Genomic DNA, 19,577 nt, shown 5'->3' on the forward strand with positions numbered 1-19,577 from the left:
TTTCAAATATCTCGCATTCACCAATTTATAATTTAAATGGTAATGCATTCCTCATGACTATGTAATTGACATAATTGACTACATAATGACAAAAATGAGAAGGGTTTCCAGCATATACAAACCAAGTTGGTTAGTATCGGTAGAGCATAGGACTCATACCCAAGAGGTCCCGGGTTCGACTCCCGGTGCAAAAATGCTTGCCTGGTTTTATTCTAATCACTTGGTGATTAAGCACTCGCTATTAGTTATCTAATGGCTGTACGACCGTAACAAAGTCGCAAAGTTCAAAGAAATCCAATATTCGATTTCTTCGCAACAATCACGCCATATTGACATAATGCCAATGACACAATTCACAATATACAACAGACTGTAGGATAAGCGCCATCTATGATCGACTAGTCGCTCATTGGGAAAATGCATGAGTCATTGGTGATGGTTGTGGTCTTCGCATACCACTCGTGGCTTAGAGAATTCACAACGTATGGGACGGTTACACGGTCGATTTGTGAACTATCTGAGTCCGAAGAGATATGATGAAAAAATCACAATTCATATGATCAAGTGACTTGTGCAATAGCACAACAGGCCCACTAGAGGCTCTAGTCAAAACCCTAAATAAGGGACATGTGACGCAAGTACCTGTGCTACCATCCTGTAAAACAGTATTTTATACAAATTGACAAATGTCATCCATAGAGACGTAACCTCATCAATATTTATATGAAAACCGATATCTTTGAATCAAATCGTGTTCGTTCGGCCAGTGAAAATTCGTGTTTACAGTTACTTGGAACAAGCCTATAAGTTAGATGATTCAGATGATTTAGCGCTTGAACGCGAGAAAAAAGAAATATTTCGTCACAAAGTGGAAGAGTGGAAGTGAATAAATTTTTAGGGTAGGGCCATTTGAAGAAAAATAGGAAAAATTTCCGTTGAACCAGCTGAACCTTTTGTTGACAATAGTTATTTTCCTAACAAGGTAGATATGAAGGTATTTTCTCGCACTAGATGTCGATTCTCGACCCGAGGCGAAGCCGACATCGTGTGCGAGAAAATACCGGCATATCTACCGTGTTAGGAACAACGTTTTTTGCAACAGATGACGGAAATCAACTCTTTCTAAGCGAAATGATTAATTTATTTGGAACATTTTGTCGTTTTATAATAATTTTCACTTGAACCACAACTCGACCATAATGTGATATAATCATTTTACACTATTCCGATCGCAGCAATCCTTTATTTTATGCTGACGGCGTTGTAGCTGCGACAACGTCGTTTTATTTCAGTGTAAATCAAACGACGCGAGGTGTGAGTCATGGCGGACAGCAACAGCGAAAATAATCAAATAATAATTGATGCAGATATTGCATTCAGCGATGAATCGGAATGCTCAGATATTGAGCGGTCGGCCGCAGAGGCTATTGAAAAAACTTTGCCGAAAAAATCCAAATTGAATTATGAAAAGGTGTACAAAAAGTTTTGTGGTTGGTGTGAAGAAAAAAGAGTGAAAGTCATTTCAGAAAACGTGATGTTGTGTTATTTCAACGAAAAATCGAAGATTATGAAGTCTTCAACTGTTTGGAGCGAGTATTCGAAGCTGAAATGCATGATATACAAGGAACGACGCGTCGATATCAGCAAATTTCATGGACTCATTGCATTTCTGAAACGAAACGGTGTCGGCCATGTTGCGAAAAAATCGAGCATTTTGACGGGCGACGATTTCAACAAGTTCATCATGGAGGCAGATGACGATAAATTTTTAATGATGAAGGTAAAATTTTAATGTTTTTCGATTAATGAACGACAGCTTATTGGTGTTTATATCACAGGCGGCATTAATTATCGGTATCGGTGGAGGATGTCGTCGGGCTGAATTGGCAAAAATGTCGGTGAAAGATGTTGTTGATCGCGGTGACTACTTGCATGTTTACATCGGGGACACAAAAAACTACGATCCAAGAGATTTCGCTATCACAGAAGGCGGTTTGAGATACAATTTATTGGGCATCGTGCGAAAATACATGTTGTTACGAAAGTCACATACGCCTCATGATCGATTCTTTGTGTGTTACCGGAATGGGCAGTGTACAACTCAGGCAGTTGGCATCAATACCGTTGGGGCGATTGTTTTCATTGTTTTCGACGGAGTTCAGCTACATTGTTGGCTGATGCTGGTGCGGATCTTTATGTCATTAAACGACAGTTTGGTTGGCGATCGGACAAAGTTGCAGCCGGATATGTGCAGTCATCTGCAACAAGCAAACGCAAAATTTCTGCACAAATTTTCGGAGGTGTACCTTTTCAACGTTCTTCGTCGAGCAATGCGATGAGTGCTATTCCATCTACAAGCAACACCGCTATTCCATCTACAAGCAACACCGCTATTCCATCTACAAGCACCACCGCTATTCCATCTGCAAGCAACACCGTTTTTCCATCTACAAGCACCACCGCTATTCCATCTGCAAGCAACACCGTTTTTCCATCTACAAGTACCACTTCTCATGACGTTGTCGCTAATTTGGGTGATTCAGCTCCCAAAGAAATTAATCTCAACATCACCGGTTTAAGTGACGGTATTTCTGCTGCGCTCATCGAAAATATTGATCGAGAGGATGCACATGGTGCTAGTTTCGCTTCAAAACAAATTCGGATGATCGGAACTGCATCCGATTCCGATACGACCGGCAATACCAGCCGTACAATGTCACAATCAATTACAATAATTGAGGGCGCATCTGCTGGTGCAGATTCTTCGGATGCTCCTGAAACGCCTGTCCTTCCAAATTTTACAAAATCTGAATTCAACAATTGTACATTCAATTTTTATCGTACGTTTCACGGCAAGCCTTTTTAAGGATCATTTACTTAACTTTCGCCTGTTAATTTTGTAATATTCGAGATATTATAATGCAATACTGGAATTTCATTAAATGAATGAATATTGAAACTGACTTGTCGACTACTCTTATTGCCTTGTTCCATTGATCAATGTTCACAAAAACAGTGCGAGAAAAAAAAATTCTCGCACACCTGTCGGACGACAAACTCTTTTCTCGCACATCTGTCGCATCGTTAAAAAAAGTGGACTCTTATGCTATCGACTACTACGCTAGAAAGAGTTGATTTCCGTCATTTAGTTGCAAAAAGTATTTTCCACTGGGCTCACAACTTTTGAGATAAAAAATTCAAATTTTAGAGATAGAAAAATGCATTTCTGGGTTTTTAGGTTTGTTTTTAATCAAACTTCAGTTAGGCTCGGTTCAAACGATAAGAGGCTTAGACTTAGAGGCTTAGCAATTGCATATACCCACCAAGAAAATAGAAAATACGTCTGAATACATTTATAAATGAAAAGCAAACAGAAACAACTTGAATAAAACAAAAATCTTTTCTTTAAGTTCCTAGCATGAAGTAAAGTTACGTTTTGTGTATCGAATTAACTTTGTATTTCTCAGTGAATTTATTTCGATGGTTTCACAACTATTTGTTCAGTTTTCTTAGTAAATAATTTTCATTTTTCATCTGCCCTGTTAAAAAACTACCTTGGGTATAGGCACTGTCTCAGTTGGTTGATAGCAATTACAATACACTCCGGTAATGTCCAAATAACAGTTGTCGGGACAAACGGCTGACATCTTCGTTGAAGTATCAGCAGCTACTTTTGTAAAGGGACTTGCTGTTGTTGACGGATTCGATGAATCACTTACTGATTCTGCTTTTGTCGAGGATTCTGTGACCGGCAAAGGCTCGACTATAATTGAGATTACTGTTGGTGGCGAGACTGCATTTAAGGCAGTTGCAGCAAGCGATTCTGGTTTCAGTGTAGATTCCGGTAAGGAATCCACTATGATTGAAATTACAGCTGGTTGTGGTGGAGAATCTCTCACTTCGGAAGAATAACTTATGATCGAAATACTCGGGGCTGCATTCGGTGTTGTCAAATCGCCTGATGTTGTCGACGTACTTAGAGTTGTTGAAAGAGTTTCTGTTGATGATCCTTTTTCAGTCGTCGATGGATGTTCTGTGTGTTCTACTTTTGATTGATGTTCTGTTGTTGATGATCCTGCTTCAGTCGTGGATGAATGTTCTATTGTTAATGAATGTTCAGTTTTCGGTGGATTTTCTGTTGATGACCCTTTTTCAGTGGTGGATGGATGTTCTGTTGATGATCCCTTTGCAGTGGTGGACGAATGTTCTGTTACTGATTGGTGATCATCCGTTGTCGAAGGAAGTTCTGCGATTGGAAGACTGCTTGTTGTAGTTCCGACCGTCGTCGTTACACCATCAGTAGTGGTCCTTGTTGTGGTGGAAGTTGTAGTGGCTGGACCATCATCTGCAAGTAAATTAGAAATATCCAAAAGAAGTTTGGAAACTAAGGCACTTTGATCACATTGGTCACAACACTTACACTGGGCATCGCTGGAACCAACGGATTGTTGATCGATACCCTGTATTTAAATGCGTAAGCATCAGTTACACGTCATGAATTTTCGATGAATAAACTATCTCACCTGAATTAGGCAGTGTGTTGATACGAACACAACTAGGAATACGAACGATTTCACCATTTTAGTGAAGCTGAAACTCTAGAGTGCTGCCATTACCGTAGAACAATTTTCTTTTATATCTTATACGATCTTATTTACCTATAGCGTATCGTTTAATAAATGAACGCTTGTTGTTCGCATCATCACGCATTATGATAAATTACTATCACTTGATAATTGAATGATGCTGAATCGGCAGCATTGTAATAATGGCGTCTGTTCAATTATATAATTAGCAAAGTGTGTCGTTACAATTTTTATAAAATTACTATACTCATTGTCCCACCATTTAACACTATTGCCAGACGACGCGACGATCACATTATTGAAACAAACAAAATTAAAATTTCTTTTAATTTTACGAGTCATATCGAATAGGGCAGAACAAGCATGGCTATCAATAGGGCGACGAAAATATCCTTGATGTTAAGAGGGTAAATCGGCAACATTGCTACGCGAAAGAGATTATCAATTCAAATTTGTTTGATTGTCGTTTGCTTTACGTTCTCCTATTTTACATTCCCTTTGATTCAAATTTTGATTTCTGTTTTGTTGCTTTTCCAGAAATGGCTATACCTGCACATTTGAGACGCCCCCTATCGCTTAAGACCATTGCTACGCAACTATGGGACTTGAATGCTGTTCCTCGACCACGCACTTTTGAATTGCTGGCAATAAACTGCAACAATGAATTGGAACGAGAAAAGCTGCTAGAATTTACAACTGCCGAAGGACAACAAGATCTTTTCTCGTATGCAAATCGGCCACGTCGCACCATTGTCGAAACGCTGAGAGATTTCCCACATTCGACGTCCCAGCTGACATTGCAGACCATATTTGAGCTGTTCCAGCCAATGAAAAGTCGATCGTTTTCCATTGCTTCCAGCACAGTCAGTGAACAACTAGACATACTCGTGGCTATTGTTGAGTATAAAACAATGTTACAAACGCCACGATTAGGATTGTGTTCCAACTGGCTGAAGAGGTTGAAACTTGGTGATGAGATCCGTGGGGTTATCAAAAAAGGAACATTTAAAATGCCCACAAACGATGTTCCTGTAGTTATGGTCGGCCCGGGTACTGGTCTGGCACCGTTTCGTAGCATTTTGCAGGAGCAACAGAAAACTTGGAATGGACGACAGGAGTTTGTTCTATTCTTCGGATGTAGAGGGGAATTGAAGGATTTCCACTGTGGGTAAGAATTCACAATGAACTGACGATCGATCGCATATTTTAACAAAGCTAAATTGATTTTGACTTTCAGAGATGAGCTTAAAGCTATGGCAGCGACTGGGTTTCTGAAGCTCATTACAGCCTTTTCAAGAGATCAGCAGGAAAAGATGTTAGTATTGCAAAGTTGTGATCAGATTGACATTCATGCGTTTCAATTTTCTCTTACAGATATGTTCAGCACAAAATTCGCGAACAAAGCTCGCTTCTTAACGACCTAATCAAAACAAAATGTGGAACATTTATGGTAGCAGGCAGTTCGAAAAATATGCCGAGTGCGGTAAAAGAAGCCTTACAGATTGCTTTGGGTGTTGACGAGGCTTATATTGAGGAATTGGTAAAAACTGGTAGATATCAAGAAGAAACCTGGAGCTAGAATAGTTTAAATAAACAGGAAATTTCCCAAAAAAAAATCAAAGATTCTTTACTGAGTGTTCGCATGAAGGACGTTCATGAATCTCATCTGTGTAAGAATCATTACTTTTCAAATGTCCCTTCCTACCGTTGGGTGAAATATCAAGAGCCTGTTTAATGGATATAGGAAAAAAATCTGTGACACTAGCCATTCAAACCATCGTTATGCGTTATGAAATTAATGAACGGTCTCTTGTTTCACTCTCTCGATTTACTTAAGAAACAGGCAAAAATATCTTTCAAATTCAATTGACCGACCAATATTCACAAATTCATTGTTACTGTTCAACAAAATATCGATGGTTGCTATAATCGAAATTCTACAATTCAAAGCGAACGTACAATCGACATCAGTTGTACAGCAACAAGGTAAAAACTTGTAGAGTAGGGCGTATCGAGAAGAGTTCAGCTACTGTTATAGAGTATTATGTGCACTTACTGGCCAAGGTTACCTCGACTCAGCAACACCGGTTTCAGTGTCTGCACTGGCTTCGTGGGCGACGTGGGTACACTTAAAAAGTTCATTCATTAATGTTGAAAAAGTGGTTTCGGATGGATCGCCGACCGGGACAATGCCTAGTGTACTGGTAGTACTCGACCTCCTCTACAACCTCATGCCAAAAGCTAAACTAAATAATTTGTCTCTCAGGAAATAAAAGTCAAAAACCAAAATGTCGAACTTTCGATGTTAGAAAACCTCGACAGACACACCTTTTGGACCATCGGTTTCTTTAGCAGTTTTGTAGAGTTTTTAACGCTCTACCTCCTGCTAGAACATTGTTTTCAGAAATACTCTCAACGTTCCGAGTTATGACCATTTGAAAGTTAAAGTCGTCCGGGGGGACTTCTTCCCGGGCACCTTCGGATCCATCAACCATATGCCTGTAATTAGTTTTCAATGATCTACGTTTTCCGCACACAGGCTATCGCGGCCCTTAAAATTCTAAAAATTCGATACGCCCTATTGTAGAGTTATGTGGGCAATATCCACCAAACCTTAGGCGGGCGCGCTATTTTATCAAAACAAATTATTTCACAAATTAAAAAGAAAATGATTTTTGGAAATTTATTAATTTCATTCAGTGCACACCTTGGTCGCTGAAACCCCATACTTTCAAACTACCTGCATCACGTCGTCGGTCACACGCCTCCTTATCGTCGCAAGCAAACGCTAACAGATACTGTTTCGGATTCCAGGCCACGGTGAACGTTGCTGCCTCAACGGCAATGTCAGCTACCTTTTCGCCCGTTTCCGTGTCGCCAATGTCTATGCAAAGGTCTTCACTTGCCGATGCCAGCAGTCTACCGTCATGACTGAACGATATCGTTCGCACGGGCCAGTCAAGTCGAGAGAAAACTCGAACACACGCCAATTCATTGGCATCCCACAAGGAGACGAGTGCGTCGGCTGATCCGGTTGCAAAGTACTTTCCGGTGGGATCGAATTCAATGCAAATGCACGTTCCCGGATGCGCTTTCAGTACATGTTGCAGTTCCAAGTCCGGATAGCTCAATATGTGCACACATCCTTGACCATTTGTTAGGAAGAACAAATCGCTGGTATTATTCCATGCAATTTCATTGACCTGTGGAATTTGTGCTGCATTTAGCGACCGGCGATACATTCCAATTGCATTTCTTGAAAGTGACGCTTACCTCAAAATTAAAGGGCTGCTCTCCGCAAATCTTCAGAGTTCTTGTGTCAATAAATGTCACGAGATCTTCTTTATTACCAACCGCTATGGTATTTCCATCCGGTGACCACGTTATGTTAATGTTTTCTCCCTTCGTATTGATAATTGTAGGCAGTTTTCCAGCTCGAACATCCCAAATTCGAACGGTTTTGTCACCGCTAGCTGTACTGAGCAAATCCGGCAACGTCGCATGCCAACATAACTGATCTACGGAACCGGTGTGTCCACGAAGTGTTGTATCTTTGGCCTGATCAAGAACATTACTTTATTGAGAAACGCGCATTGACCGACAAAATTGTGTGTAAAAACCTACGAAGCGATCTCGATCCAATGAAAATATGGCCACTGATTTGTCAAACGATCCGGATGCGAGTCTGGTTCCAAGGCAATTCCATCCTACAGAATGAACCTGAATATAAAATTGACCGTTAGTCCGTGGCACTCTAACCCAATTGACGTTTTCTACGAAACAACACTAACCTTCGATGTGTGAGCTTTTTGTTCTTTGCTCTTGTTGTGTGTTTTAAAATATTCCTGCAATTCTTCCACATGATTTTTGATCATCTTCAAGTACTATTCCGAATCAATCGCCCTTCAGTCAAAAAATGCGTGGAATTATGAGTTTGATGACAAAATGTGTGTTTTTGTGTGTTGTTTATATTTTGGCCGGCATAAAATCTGTCAATATTGTAATACCGAATTCATAGTGCAGACTGCGCGGACATCGCGCACATCGCGCACATCCTTCTTTTTTAATGGTGTCTTCAGATGGATTTTTATCAGCTGGGTTTGTTCGAATGAAGCGGGATTTTTCAAATTCAATATGCCAGAATGAGCAGTCATCTAAAATTACAGAATGATCAATAGTATGTTACGTACGAGTTTTTCTCCGATATCAATAATCAATGTGTACATATGCGAGTTAGGGGCATCGATATAATATAGGGTAGATAAGTAATGTAATGTCAAAGCAACTTTATGCGGAAAGATCACATGGATGTATGTGTAACGTAATTTACGTTTTGAGAAAGCGCGCGAAATAATGTCAAACAAATATTTGAAAATAATTGAAACTCTGCATTTCTCAATTTCCTTTTTCTCTTCGTTTCGTGTTGTGATTCGTACTTTTTGCACTTGTATGTGTGCTATATTTCCAAAATTTCGTTCTTCGTGTCTCATTATCTACAGTATATTATATCGATGGTTAGGGGTAGCTATTACATCAACCTTGTAACAGGCAATCATGCCCGCACGTTAGTAAGCGGGCGTGACGCAAGTCCGTTAGTTAGTTCCTATGGAAAAGTGGATCCAGCAACTCCTAAACGTTTCTATAGATTTTCCTGAAATTTTGGTTATAGGCTAATAATGGCCCAAAAATAAGAATGGAATTTTCAAAAGTTGTAAATAACCCATATCTTGGTAGCTGGAGCCCCTCAAAGTCTCCATACAAACGTCATATGAAAGCCAATTTGGTTCCTAAATTTTGGGATTCACACTGATTTCTCTAGAATTTTTTAATTTCCATAAGGTTTTTTGATGTTGTCGAAATGGCATACTTACAAAAGTGGCGATATCACTGATTGTGACGCTTTCTGCGTCTGTACGCAAAAGTTTTATCAACAAAAATTTGACCCAAAAAATTTTAGAAAGAAAATAAAAAAAAATGCGTCACTAAGTGGCAGATGATTCGGCTTTCTACCGTTTTACTTCCATTCTTTCATGACGTATTTTTCCCTATTTTAATCATTTTCCTTATGTTGGTTTCCTCAACATCTGCCACTTAGTGACGGAATTTTTTTTTGTAAAATTTTCTTTCTAAAATTTTTTGGGTCAACTTTTGTTGATAAAACTTTTGCGTACAGACGCAGAAAGCGTCACCCTCGGCGATATCAGGTATTTTGTTAGTAGACACAAGAACTTGCGTCACATTTACCCTTTCAGGTTTTTTTTTTTGACTAATGTGGGCTACATCAGCAAATGTTTAATTGTCTCGTTCATTTCTAGGTTCAATTAGACTGTGAAATAGTTTTTCAATCAAGTGCCATGGTCAGAACTAACAATGATTATGTTTGTTGAGACGATAATCAGATAATCAGCCTATGAGCTATCCACTAGATCCAATAAGAACAGATTTTTTTAACGGTCGCGTCGTTTGGCCTCTCATTTTGTGTGGAACGTCTGTAATGCAGTGGTATATACCAACATAACAAACTGAATTTATATGATAATTTTGGACCAATTTAATCTTTTGAATTTCAGCACACACCAACAATTTTCAGCTTTTCCAGAGTAGACTTGTCCCTTCCCTGCTGACCCGGTAAAAATTGGAATGAACCCACATTTTCGACTTTCGAAGGCACGTAACGGGCGAGCAATCTTAGATCATACTTTTCCCAGGCCTATCTTAGTATGTAAATCAGTCGTGTGGTAAATCGCCGAGTACATTTCAAAAAGAATCTCAATTTGATTCTTTCACAAAGCAGAATTTTGCTTCAGTTTATTTAAAACAATTTAAATTTTCAACAGAACATGAACATGCAAACGAACAGAAAAATAAATATTTGCACACCCGAATTACATACCGACGTAGAATATATTCAAATGGGTAATCAGCTGGTACTAGTTTCTGCTTTTCAATGCTGTTTCTAGCTAACACAGGTAAGAGATAATTCTCTCGTTTTGATTTGTAACTCGATAGCTATTTTATTCATCGTGTGTTTGATGTCGTCTCATCGACTTTTTAATTTTTAATTACCACGATACTGCCGTAATTTGCATAAGAAACTTAGTGCGAAAGAGATGCAAGATTTTGAGAGAGAAAATATATGAAATTCTCTCGCAAAATCTTGCATCTTTTTCGCACTAAGTTTCTTATGCAAATTACGGTAGGATAGCAAGTGAGACAAATGCATGTACAACTCGTTTAAGAGACATGGCAGATTAAGCTTTGAAAAACGTGTGTGCTCACTATTCCCTGTCAAAATGTATTTCAATAAGGCATTCAGAGTGATCAGAGAAAAAGAAGAACTGATCGTAAGAGAAAATGATCGCTGAAGAACAAGAATTGATCGAAAGGAAAAGAGAAATTGATCGCAGTAGAAGGTAGAAAGCCACTAATTTTTGTAAACGGAAAATACTTCTCTGTTCTCAGGATTGCAGGTTAAATTTTCAATTTTATTCATTTTGTACACTTACTTACTTACTTAGGCGGGCACTACAACCTACTATTGGTTTTGGCCTCTTCCAGCAATCTTCTCCAATCGGACCTATTCTGTACAATTCGCACTTAAGGTTGCGGTTGAGTGTTTTTGACCGGATGAGTTTTTGAAGACTGTAGTAACTCCTGTTACCAAGCGTTACCCTTCTACGTATTTCCTCTCCGATGCTATTTTCACTATTGACCAGCAACCCAAGGTATGGTCCGTTGATCTGCCATCAGACAATGAAGTTGTCATGTACTTGGTTTTTCTCTCACTGACCTTGAGACCGAACTCAGCACCCCTATCTTCAATTTTCGTGGAATTCTCTTTAACGATGCCAACGTTCCGTCCAATTAAGTCTAGGTCATCAGCAAAGGGCAGTCGATGTTGTCGTTCATTAAACGGCAATGCTATGGAAGGTTTAACGTCGAAACAGCGAAGATGCTTTACTCATCGGTCGTTCGCTCACATCTCGAGTTTGCTTGCTCAGTCTGGTCGCCTCATCATGACGTCCACATCCAGGCCCTAGAAAGCGTCCAACGTCAGTTCGTTTTATATGCAAACCAGGATCGCCTTGTCGACCCAAGCGCGGAGGTTTATCGTTTGCGACCGTATGTTGACAGATGTGAGGAATTGAATCTGAAGCCATTAGTAAGACGGCGCACGAATGCCGCTGTCTTTTTTATCCACGACGTGCTCACCGGGAAAGTCAACTCACAGGTGTTACGTGACAGGATTTCATTGTATGATGGCTCGAGAGCTCTTCGTAACCCGCCACTGATTCGTTTGAATACATGCAGGACCACTTACAACTAATATTCGCCGTTCAATTTTGCTTGCCAACTTTTTAACATGGCGGTCGCTCACGTGGATCCCCACCCTGCCATCTCAGAAATTTAGACGCAGCGTCCAGGAGCTCGATGGTTCTGTTTTTGGTCGTTTTGGCATCCCTTGAGGTTCACACTTTAAACCTCGTTCTTATGGCGCATAGATTTTCTGTTACAATGATCTCGTTATCTATTTTGCTTTGACGAAGCCAACCGGCTAATAGTTGATTTTACGGCACAGTCTAGTCTGGGTTTTTGTGCTTTCGACTTATTGTGACATATTGATTTTCACTTGCTTTTCGGTAAATCATTTATTTATTTTTTGTATTGTCTATCTGTGATTTTGGTTATAAGTTTTTCATTTTGATTTTAAGTTGATAAGTTGATCACTTTTTACTGTTATAGTCGGCTAGGAAATAGTAGCCCTCCCAAAGAACGTGAACACATCGTAGCTGTCATCATTCGTGCAATGGTTCGACTTTTCGTTTTGTTGTAAATTATATTTGTGTTGGTGCACTTTGACAACAACTGTTAATCGTTTCAATATTTTTGTTTTTGTTTTCTAGTCAGTGTAGTTAAGTTCTTAATTTAATAATTTTATTGGTAGAGTGACGAATATTGTGAATTGTATTTTATGAGAATGTGATCTTTATTATGAAATAATTAAAAGTGATGGTAACTAGAAAAAATTAAAATTTTTAATTGAATGCCAAAAGTTGGACCTGGACACTACTCAAGTGCATCACTCGAAGTAATCTTATTAAGTGACTGTATCCAGTAAATATGTTAAGGGCATCCTATTATAACAATTAAGCCCAATTGAAATCCCAATATCTTGCTTATCCAGATCATTCGTACTCCCGAGTGATTTATAACATCGCAAACCAATCTCAATCGGTCCGAAAGTTAGGATGTCAAACATTTCAAAATTCGAGCTAATAGATTTCTTCAAAATTACTTTGGCAATCCAAAGAGAAAATGTAGCTGGAATTTACTTGAAACAGCGTAAAAATAAGATTTTTTTTATTTTAATGGGTTAGTCTTTACCGATTGTAAAAATGTTACCTAAAAATATGGAAAAAGTCAAAAGAACGCGTCGGGAACAGGAATCTAGATAGTGAAATGTTATAGTACAAAGATTGTAATATAAAGAGAGGCGATTTGTATGGAACGGTATTTCCTCCGCGATTGGATCGTGTTCTTTAAAATTTCCTTGACCGCTTTTCCTTTCGAAACAATTGTCAATGACTTTTCCTTTTGAGACTATTGTCAATGGTGGTTGGCTTACCTCAGCTGAAAAATCAACATTATGCATTATAGGTTCCTACATAATGCATAGCGATATACCCCCAGCTGAAATATTCTTTCTATGTGGAATATTTTTCGTTCCCATCAGGAATTAAAATTTAACAAAATATTCAAATTGTCGTCAACAAGTCTTGGGTTGGTCACAAAATAATATGGTATGTATACTCACAAAAATTCCAGGAATTTAGAAAATTTCCAAGAATTGAATTCTTCTTTTGTTCTAAAAACGATTCGTAACAGCAGTATTGGTAAAGCTATGTTTTACACAACGGGTTTTAAGTATCTCAATCTCAATCACCGTAATATGGGTTCTTTTCAGTTTCTAATATCTTAAGCGTTTAAAACAGTTCACTGGCTGATCGTACGAACGTAAAAGAGGATGAAGTCACCTGGTATAAAAAAATTTTTGCCAAAGAGCAGCGACGACTTCTGTTATTAATTTCCAACATCGTGATGTCATGGCCTTGGTTTTCCGTGAGTTTTTATATGGGACTTAGATAAAGGCTGTGATCTCCTAGGACACTAGGCTGCACCATTTTAAATTTCCAGCATTCGATGCAAGAGGAAATGTCATTGGGTGCATAATGGCAAAGTTGGTCGGATAATTGTCAAAATTTGACGGACACACCTAATAAGACACAAGTCTGAAACGCAATTCTTCTACCAATTTCTGATTTCGGAAAAACTACTTACCTACACTTGCGTTAATTCTTTATAACAATGTAATTGTATTAATTTCCATTTGTAGAATGGTTTGGACAGTACACGTCGTTTACATGGTCGCTTTTCTCACCGTCAAAAACGCATCACGCAATATAACTCGACGAAGAAATATTAAGGAGAACGTTTTTATGTTCTAAAAATCATCCAATATTTAAGTAAGGTATTTGACCGAGAGTTATAGGAGCGAAGACCTGACCATGAGTTGCTTGAGGAAATGTACATACAAAGAAATTAATAACAAAATTTTCGGTTCTTATGATTCCCCCAACTCTCGGTCAAATACCGTGAATACATTGTCATGAATAGTTATTGTCCTTTAGTTGTGTCTTAAGTTTTGTTTAAATTTGATGTTAATTAAACGATTACGGTTTTGCCGACATTAACTACGTATTTCGGCTTTCACTTTATTTTTTTTTTTAAGAAATTTACTCAAAATGAAGGTTAGTCTTTCGAAGCTAATTTCAAAAAAATATTACTGTAGATAACGAGACATCTTGAAAGCAAAACCAGGTCAATAAATGTAAGAACTGTTTACACAACTATTCGTCATTTATTTATCTCAGAGTGGGCTCAGACTTCGAATGTGTTAACGGACACAAATTATACAATATCATATCTCCAGCAGAAACCCTCGATAAAACAGTAACGATGTTATAGTAACATGAGCATGTTGCGATTTATTAACATTGGAGTATCGATGATAGCTCAAAAATTTTAGAATTTGTTAATAAGAAATTTATGTCTACGAGTATCTTCAAGTTACAAAAGAATAATTTTTAAATGCTTTTGATTTCCCTAGGACCAAAGTGGCTTATTACATAACTAGGGAAAACAAGAGAATTGCTTTGGGAAATCACAGCATGTAAAATCCATTACAAAACTCGGGATAAAAATGAAAATTCACGGTTTCGGATTGTTGACCTCGGTTTCGCCTTGTCATGTAAATAACTATTACTCATTTGAATCTTATGAAGTTAAGGTTTCATCAAAGTTTTTGCGCTGAACAAGATTTTGACAAATTTTCTTTCAAAATACTTACTCATTTTTGAAACTCTATTTTAATGAAATTCAATTTGAGAAGAAATGACTTCCACTAAATATTTTCTAATTTTCTAACTTGTGACTAATATCTTCGATTTCATATCAATTCGGATTTTACGGCTGACGTACACGGAATCGGAAACACAAGTTATACAGAGATCGAAAGATTTCAAATTTTACGTAAAAAGTGTGTCCTCTTATGCTTATTCTTATCTGAAACTTACGAGAAGAACACAACGGCACTTGAAATGATGAAATTTTTATTCAAATTGAAGTGAAGATTTCAATTATGAAAGATTAGAGTTTTAAACATTGATTGGAATATCGGATCGCTGATTATGTCACAAAGGCGGTACCTCACAGTCTATTTAGCACGCTTACGTTCCCGATCATGAGATCTTTTAATTTCCTCCTTCATCGCCGAAATGTAGACGTTTTTGGTGAATGTACTGTTCTTCCAGGCATCTGAAAAATTCCATAAATAAAATTACTTTTTATGAAACTGACAAAGTTAGATGTTATTATCACACAAAATTTCTCCAATTTAAAATAATGATAAAATATAAGCTAACGCCGACCCATACGAAACGCCTATCCGTATCAAAAGCCCTTAATATGAAAATGAAACTATTCACCTCTCTCACTTCATTCTCTGCTCTGCTGAAATGCTGTGAGCATCACACCCCTCCTCAACAAAAAAGAAGTTTTTCCGAAATGTACCCAAAAACTAAGAACGCACATTGACTCGGAGACCTATTGTGAGCTCAGAACAGCATTCAGTAAAATCGGTCTAGTTCCTTCCACATACAAAATTGTTCATTTCATGAACTTTCATACACCCCTCTGAAATCGTTTTGTCACAAAAGTTCAGATAGTGGAAACATTTTGATCCAAGGGACCTAGCTCACGCTCCGGAGAACCCCAAATTTCATAAACTTTTTTTCCCTGATTGGGTCCATACCTATCTAATAAAGCGAAAGTAGTCGAAGTCCGTATAAATTTGGCCGCCCTACAAGCAAAAACTTTCATTCCCAAAATCACCAGCTTTCGAACTTAACCTTCCTATTGCCAGTACAAAACGGGAAAAAAAAGAGTTTTTGAAATTGGTTGCGTTTTACTCGAGTTAGAGTGCCGGCGGTTTCCCCTTACTCAGGGACTTCAATTCGACGTGTTACAAACGCATAAGACCCTCGTACTTCGTACGAGTCTAAAAATGGAAAACTCTGCAAATGGTAATGGCTAAGGTTTGGAACAGGTCGGGTCAGCCTGAAACACCTGTCAACCTGACTCGACCTGACTTGACCTGAGCCTGTTTTCAACTTGACTTGAAAAACCTGACCTGATCTAACGGTAACCTAACAAAAGGTATATAAACACTAAGTTACATGATTGACTAACATTAGTTAAATTAACAAACCAGGTCATCAGATCAGGTCAGGTTCGGTCGGGTCAAAATAATGTAAGGTAAGGTCAGGTCAAGTCAACGACAAAACGGTTCACGTTGAGTTCAGATCAGGTTTATAAATTACATGAACCTGACTTGAATCCCTCAGATTCCGGTTTTCATGACCTGATCTAAACCTGATTCCGAGCCTTACTAATGGCAAGTGGCAAAGGAAATGACGCGTTAAATACGTTTCAAAATTACTCACCAAATAAGATCGTTTCGAAGAACTTGAATTTGTTCAGAGGCTGCATTTTATTGGAGCCATCCCAGTTCTTTCCTTTCAAAAATCCATCATCGATCAATTCTTTGAAAGCAGTAGAGATTATTGAGCTACTTTTTGGCTTCAAATATTTCAAATACAGTCTCTAATTGAGGACAAAAAATTAATAAATGGAAAATTTGAGGAAAATATTCAATTTCATTTACCAAACGAAGCTCAAAGTTCTCTGTGTTATCGATGTTATGATCGATCTTGACCAGGTCAGTCTCAGATTTTATTGGAAACAGTTCTCGCATCTTCTTTACCACCGTTTTGCCAGTTATGTTCAATTTAAGATCTTTCATTTCGGCGGAAATGTTACCCATTTCTTCCAATAATTGTTTCATATCCCGATCATTGCTGCCACCCATGTAACACTGACAGAAGCAATCAGTTTGTACAGCCTTGTCTGTATGAAAAAGTATATAAAAGATAGATTTTGTTTCATGAACGTTTCGGAGACTGGCTCAAAAGCTGTACCTGCTGTTTCCATGATGATAGTGAACGGATCGTCTACCATTGCAGCATTGTCATGATTAATATTGGACGCATGTGAAGGAAAATATTGACTTTCCACACCGGGAGTAACAATATCGTCTCTGACCAGATCAGCATCTACTAATGATGCGTGCACTTTGATTTCGTTTGTGATGGTTGCATTTTTAATTTCCAAATGTTCTCCTCGACGTGACGAGTCTAGATTGGATAAAAATAAGAAGAGACGTTTACAATGCACTTTTATAGGAAACACAAAGTATGAATCTCTTGTAACCACCTTCATATGTCCGGATGGGTGTTTTTAATGGAATCCTCGACTTAAAGCGTCCAAAAAAAGGTTCCGGTGTAGAAACCGGATCATATTTCTTCTATAATTTAAAAAAAAATTAAGATTCCAGCCAAGAAACTGAACAATTACAAACTTACCAAAAGCAATGGACCCTTAGAATTAGAAGTCACTGCCGGTCCAATTATCTCTCCTAGAATTAAGAAGGTAAAAAAGAGATCTTTCGACTGGTATAAGAAATTAGCATGTTAACAGTAACCTTTTGTAACCGACGTTTTAGCATTTTTAACTTTGGCTTTGTTGAAATTGGTAATTATTGCATTGACCTTTCGAACTGGTGGATATTTATCTAAAAATGGAAATTGGTCGAAAGGGAAGCATCAAGGTATGCATGTTCACTGAAAAATATCATCAATTGATGATAAAGTTTCTAAATAATCGATACAATATCAATCGAACGTTAACGAACGTTAATCAATCAAGTTGACAGTCAATATTTATCGATTTAACAGTCGATACCTATCAATTGTAAGTCGATATTTACCGACTATCAGTCGATTGCTATTAATTATCGATAAAACATTCGATTGAAATTGGACTTTTGAAAACATCGATAATCGATTCTAGTCGATATTTTATCAATCGACTATTTGTTTTTAGTGATGAATTGCTAATATTGGCGACAATGACCTTTGACATACCTTCATGTAATGGTTGTGTCCCAATTTCGTTGACTGCTTTTAGTCGGGAATCAATCGTCAACGGAAGGGTTCTAGCTTCAACTCCAGTGTTGGTGAGAGCTCTTCCTTTTGAGACTATTGTCAACGGTGGTGCTGTGTTTCGAGCTGTAAAAATTTACGACATGAAAAATAGACTCTTTTCAAAACAACTTTTGAGACATTAACTGAGACAAGTAAGGGCCATTCAAATAGTGCGTATAAAAACCTTTAATCTGAAACGCTTCACCTCTAACTTTATTACCTTCTCTGATGAAAAGCCATGAGCCCTAAAATCACTTACATTACCCACTCTTTGCCTTGTTATCATGCATAAAGAAATTGCCGGAGGCAATATCAACAGCCCCGTACGAAGTTCATAAATTTCATAAATTCCTATTCCTAAACAGCTACATAACGTTATATTTACCCATATTTAACTATAAATAGTGACATTGACCACGTGATCTGTACGGCCGAGTAGCCGGACATGAGCTCACTTCCAGGGACCTAGTTCACGCTCCGGTGAACCGAATTTCATAAACCTCTTTTTTCCCTGATTGGTACGGTCAGTAACTATCAAATAAAGCCAAATCCGTTCAAATTTGGTCGACCTACAAGCTAATGATTGACGCCCTGTACAAGGTTTACACCAAGGGGTATAACTCACGAGTCAGTCATCCGATTTCAAAAAACTTTTTTTTTGTCGCTCGGTATTGAAAATACCTTTCATTTAACGTAGCGTTTGAATGCGCCCGGAGACATTTTCGAAAAAAAAACTCAGCACTTATAGGGCCCCAGCTCGGGAGGGAGTCGACCCAAAATCGCCCATCTTCGAACTTAGCCTCTCTTTTGACATAACCAAACGGGAAAAAAAGAAATTTTATAAGTCGGATGCGTTTTACTCAAGTTAGTGAACGGACAGACGGACGGACGGACATTTTTTTTCGCTGATTTGCTATCTCCGGGCAACCACAATAGGTTTCCCCTTACTCAGGGAGTCGAATGCGACGTGTTTCAAACGTATGTGTAAAGGCATAAGACCCCTGTACTTCGTACGGGTCTAAAAATTGTAAATGTATGTTGCTCACTATTTGACGTGAGCCACCTGAAATCTAATGCAAGACAGCACTCTCAAATAGAAATATTTGAAGTAATGCGATAGCTCCTCGAATTGATCGTAATGTTTAAAACGGTTATAGCTACGTTTGACATACCTTCGCGTAGTGTCTGTCTTTCAGTTCCATTGCCAGTGACCGTTCTCCCTTTCGATACAATCGTCAAAGGTACAGTTTTCGTTCCAAATCCAATGTCATTAACCGCTCTTCCTTTTGAGACTATTGTCAACGGTGGTGGTGTGTTTCGAGCTGTAAAA

General features: G+C 38.3%; 5 protein-coding genes and 2 long non-coding RNA genes across 8 annotated transcripts; 3 read left to right on the top strand and 4 right to left on the bottom strand.

Moving 5' to 3' along the window:
- Positions 1-965: 965 nt before the first annotated feature.
- Positions 966-3,022, top strand: LOC119070305. Its single transcript, XM_037174571.1, has 2 exons — positions 966-1,780; positions 1,839-3,022. The coding sequence occupies exons 1-2, from the start codon at positions 1,322-1,324 to the stop codon at positions 2,337-2,339; spliced, it is 960 nt and encodes a 319-aa protein (XP_037030466.1). The 5' UTR covers positions 966-1,321; the 3' UTR covers positions 2,340-3,022.
- Positions 3,023-3,405: 383 nt separating this feature from the next.
- LOC119070303 (cell wall protein DAN4-like) lies at positions 3,406-4,912 on the bottom strand. 2 transcript variants are annotated; one of them, XM_037174570.1, is made up of 4 exons: positions 4,524-4,912; positions 4,421-4,460; positions 4,205-4,345; positions 3,406-4,168 (listed from the first exon to the last, which is right to left on the bottom strand). In XM_037174570.1, the coding sequence occupies exons 1-4, from the start codon at positions 4,578-4,580 to the stop codon at positions 3,543-3,545; spliced, it is 864 nt and encodes a 287-aa protein (XP_037030465.1). In that variant the 5' UTR covers positions 4,581-4,912; the 3' UTR covers positions 3,406-3,542. The 2 variants fall into 2 exon arrangements, with proteins under 2 accessions (XP_037030465.1, XP_037030464.1); XM_037174569.1 differs by having other exon boundaries at positions 3,406-4,345.
- A 125-nt stretch (positions 4,913-5,037) lies between these two features.
- Positions 5,038-6,239, top strand: LOC119070302 (NADPH-dependent diflavin oxidoreductase 1-like). Its single transcript, XM_037174568.1, has 3 exons — positions 5,038-5,754; positions 5,824-5,901; positions 5,961-6,239. The coding sequence occupies exons 1-3, from the start codon at positions 5,126-5,128 to the stop codon at positions 6,163-6,165; spliced, it is 912 nt and encodes a 303-aa protein (XP_037030463.1). The 5' UTR covers positions 5,038-5,125; the 3' UTR covers positions 6,166-6,239.
- A 1,004-nt stretch (positions 6,240-7,243) lies between these two features.
- LOC119070306 (THO complex subunit 3) lies at positions 7,244-8,599 on the bottom strand. The gene is made up of 4 exons (XM_037174572.1): positions 8,378-8,599; positions 8,211-8,306; positions 7,860-8,144; positions 7,244-7,789 (listed from the first exon to the last, which is right to left on the bottom strand). Exons 1-4 carry the CDS (start codon positions 8,459-8,461, stop codon positions 7,283-7,285), a joined length of 972 nt encoding a protein of 323 aa, XP_037030467.1. The 5' UTR covers positions 8,462-8,599; the 3' UTR covers positions 7,244-7,282.
- Positions 8,600-12,348: 3,749 nt separating this feature from the next.
- LOC119070310 lies at positions 12,349-14,139 on the top strand. The gene is made up of 2 exons (XR_005086500.1): positions 12,349-12,675; positions 13,981-14,139. It is a non-coding gene; the product is annotated as an uncharacterized LOC119070310 (long non-coding RNA).
- A 1,221-nt stretch (positions 14,140-15,360) lies between these two features.
- On the bottom strand, positions 15,361-17,483 carry LOC119070307. The gene is made up of 4 exons (XM_037174574.1): positions 17,183-17,483; positions 16,870-17,111; positions 16,649-16,808; positions 15,361-15,461 (listed from the first exon to the last, which is right to left on the bottom strand). Exons 1-4 carry the CDS (start codon positions 17,481-17,483, stop codon positions 15,361-15,363), a joined length of 804 nt encoding a protein of 267 aa, XP_037030469.1.
- Positions 17,484-17,750: 267 nt separating this feature from the next.
- On the bottom strand, positions 17,751-19,526 carry LOC119070311. The gene is made up of 3 exons (XR_005086501.1): positions 19,420-19,526; positions 18,188-18,331; positions 17,751-17,835 (listed from the first exon to the last, which is right to left on the bottom strand). It is a non-coding gene; the product is annotated as an uncharacterized LOC119070311 (long non-coding RNA).
- Positions 19,527-19,577: the final 51 nt, after the last annotated feature.

Source organism: Bradysia coprophila, assembly GCF_014529535.1.
Source record: "Bradysia coprophila strain Holo2 chromosome X unlocalized genomic scaffold, BU_Bcop_v1 contig_766, whole genome shotgun sequence".
Taxonomy (NCBI): domain Eukaryota; kingdom Metazoa; phylum Arthropoda; class Insecta; order Diptera; family Sciaridae; genus Bradysia; species Bradysia coprophila.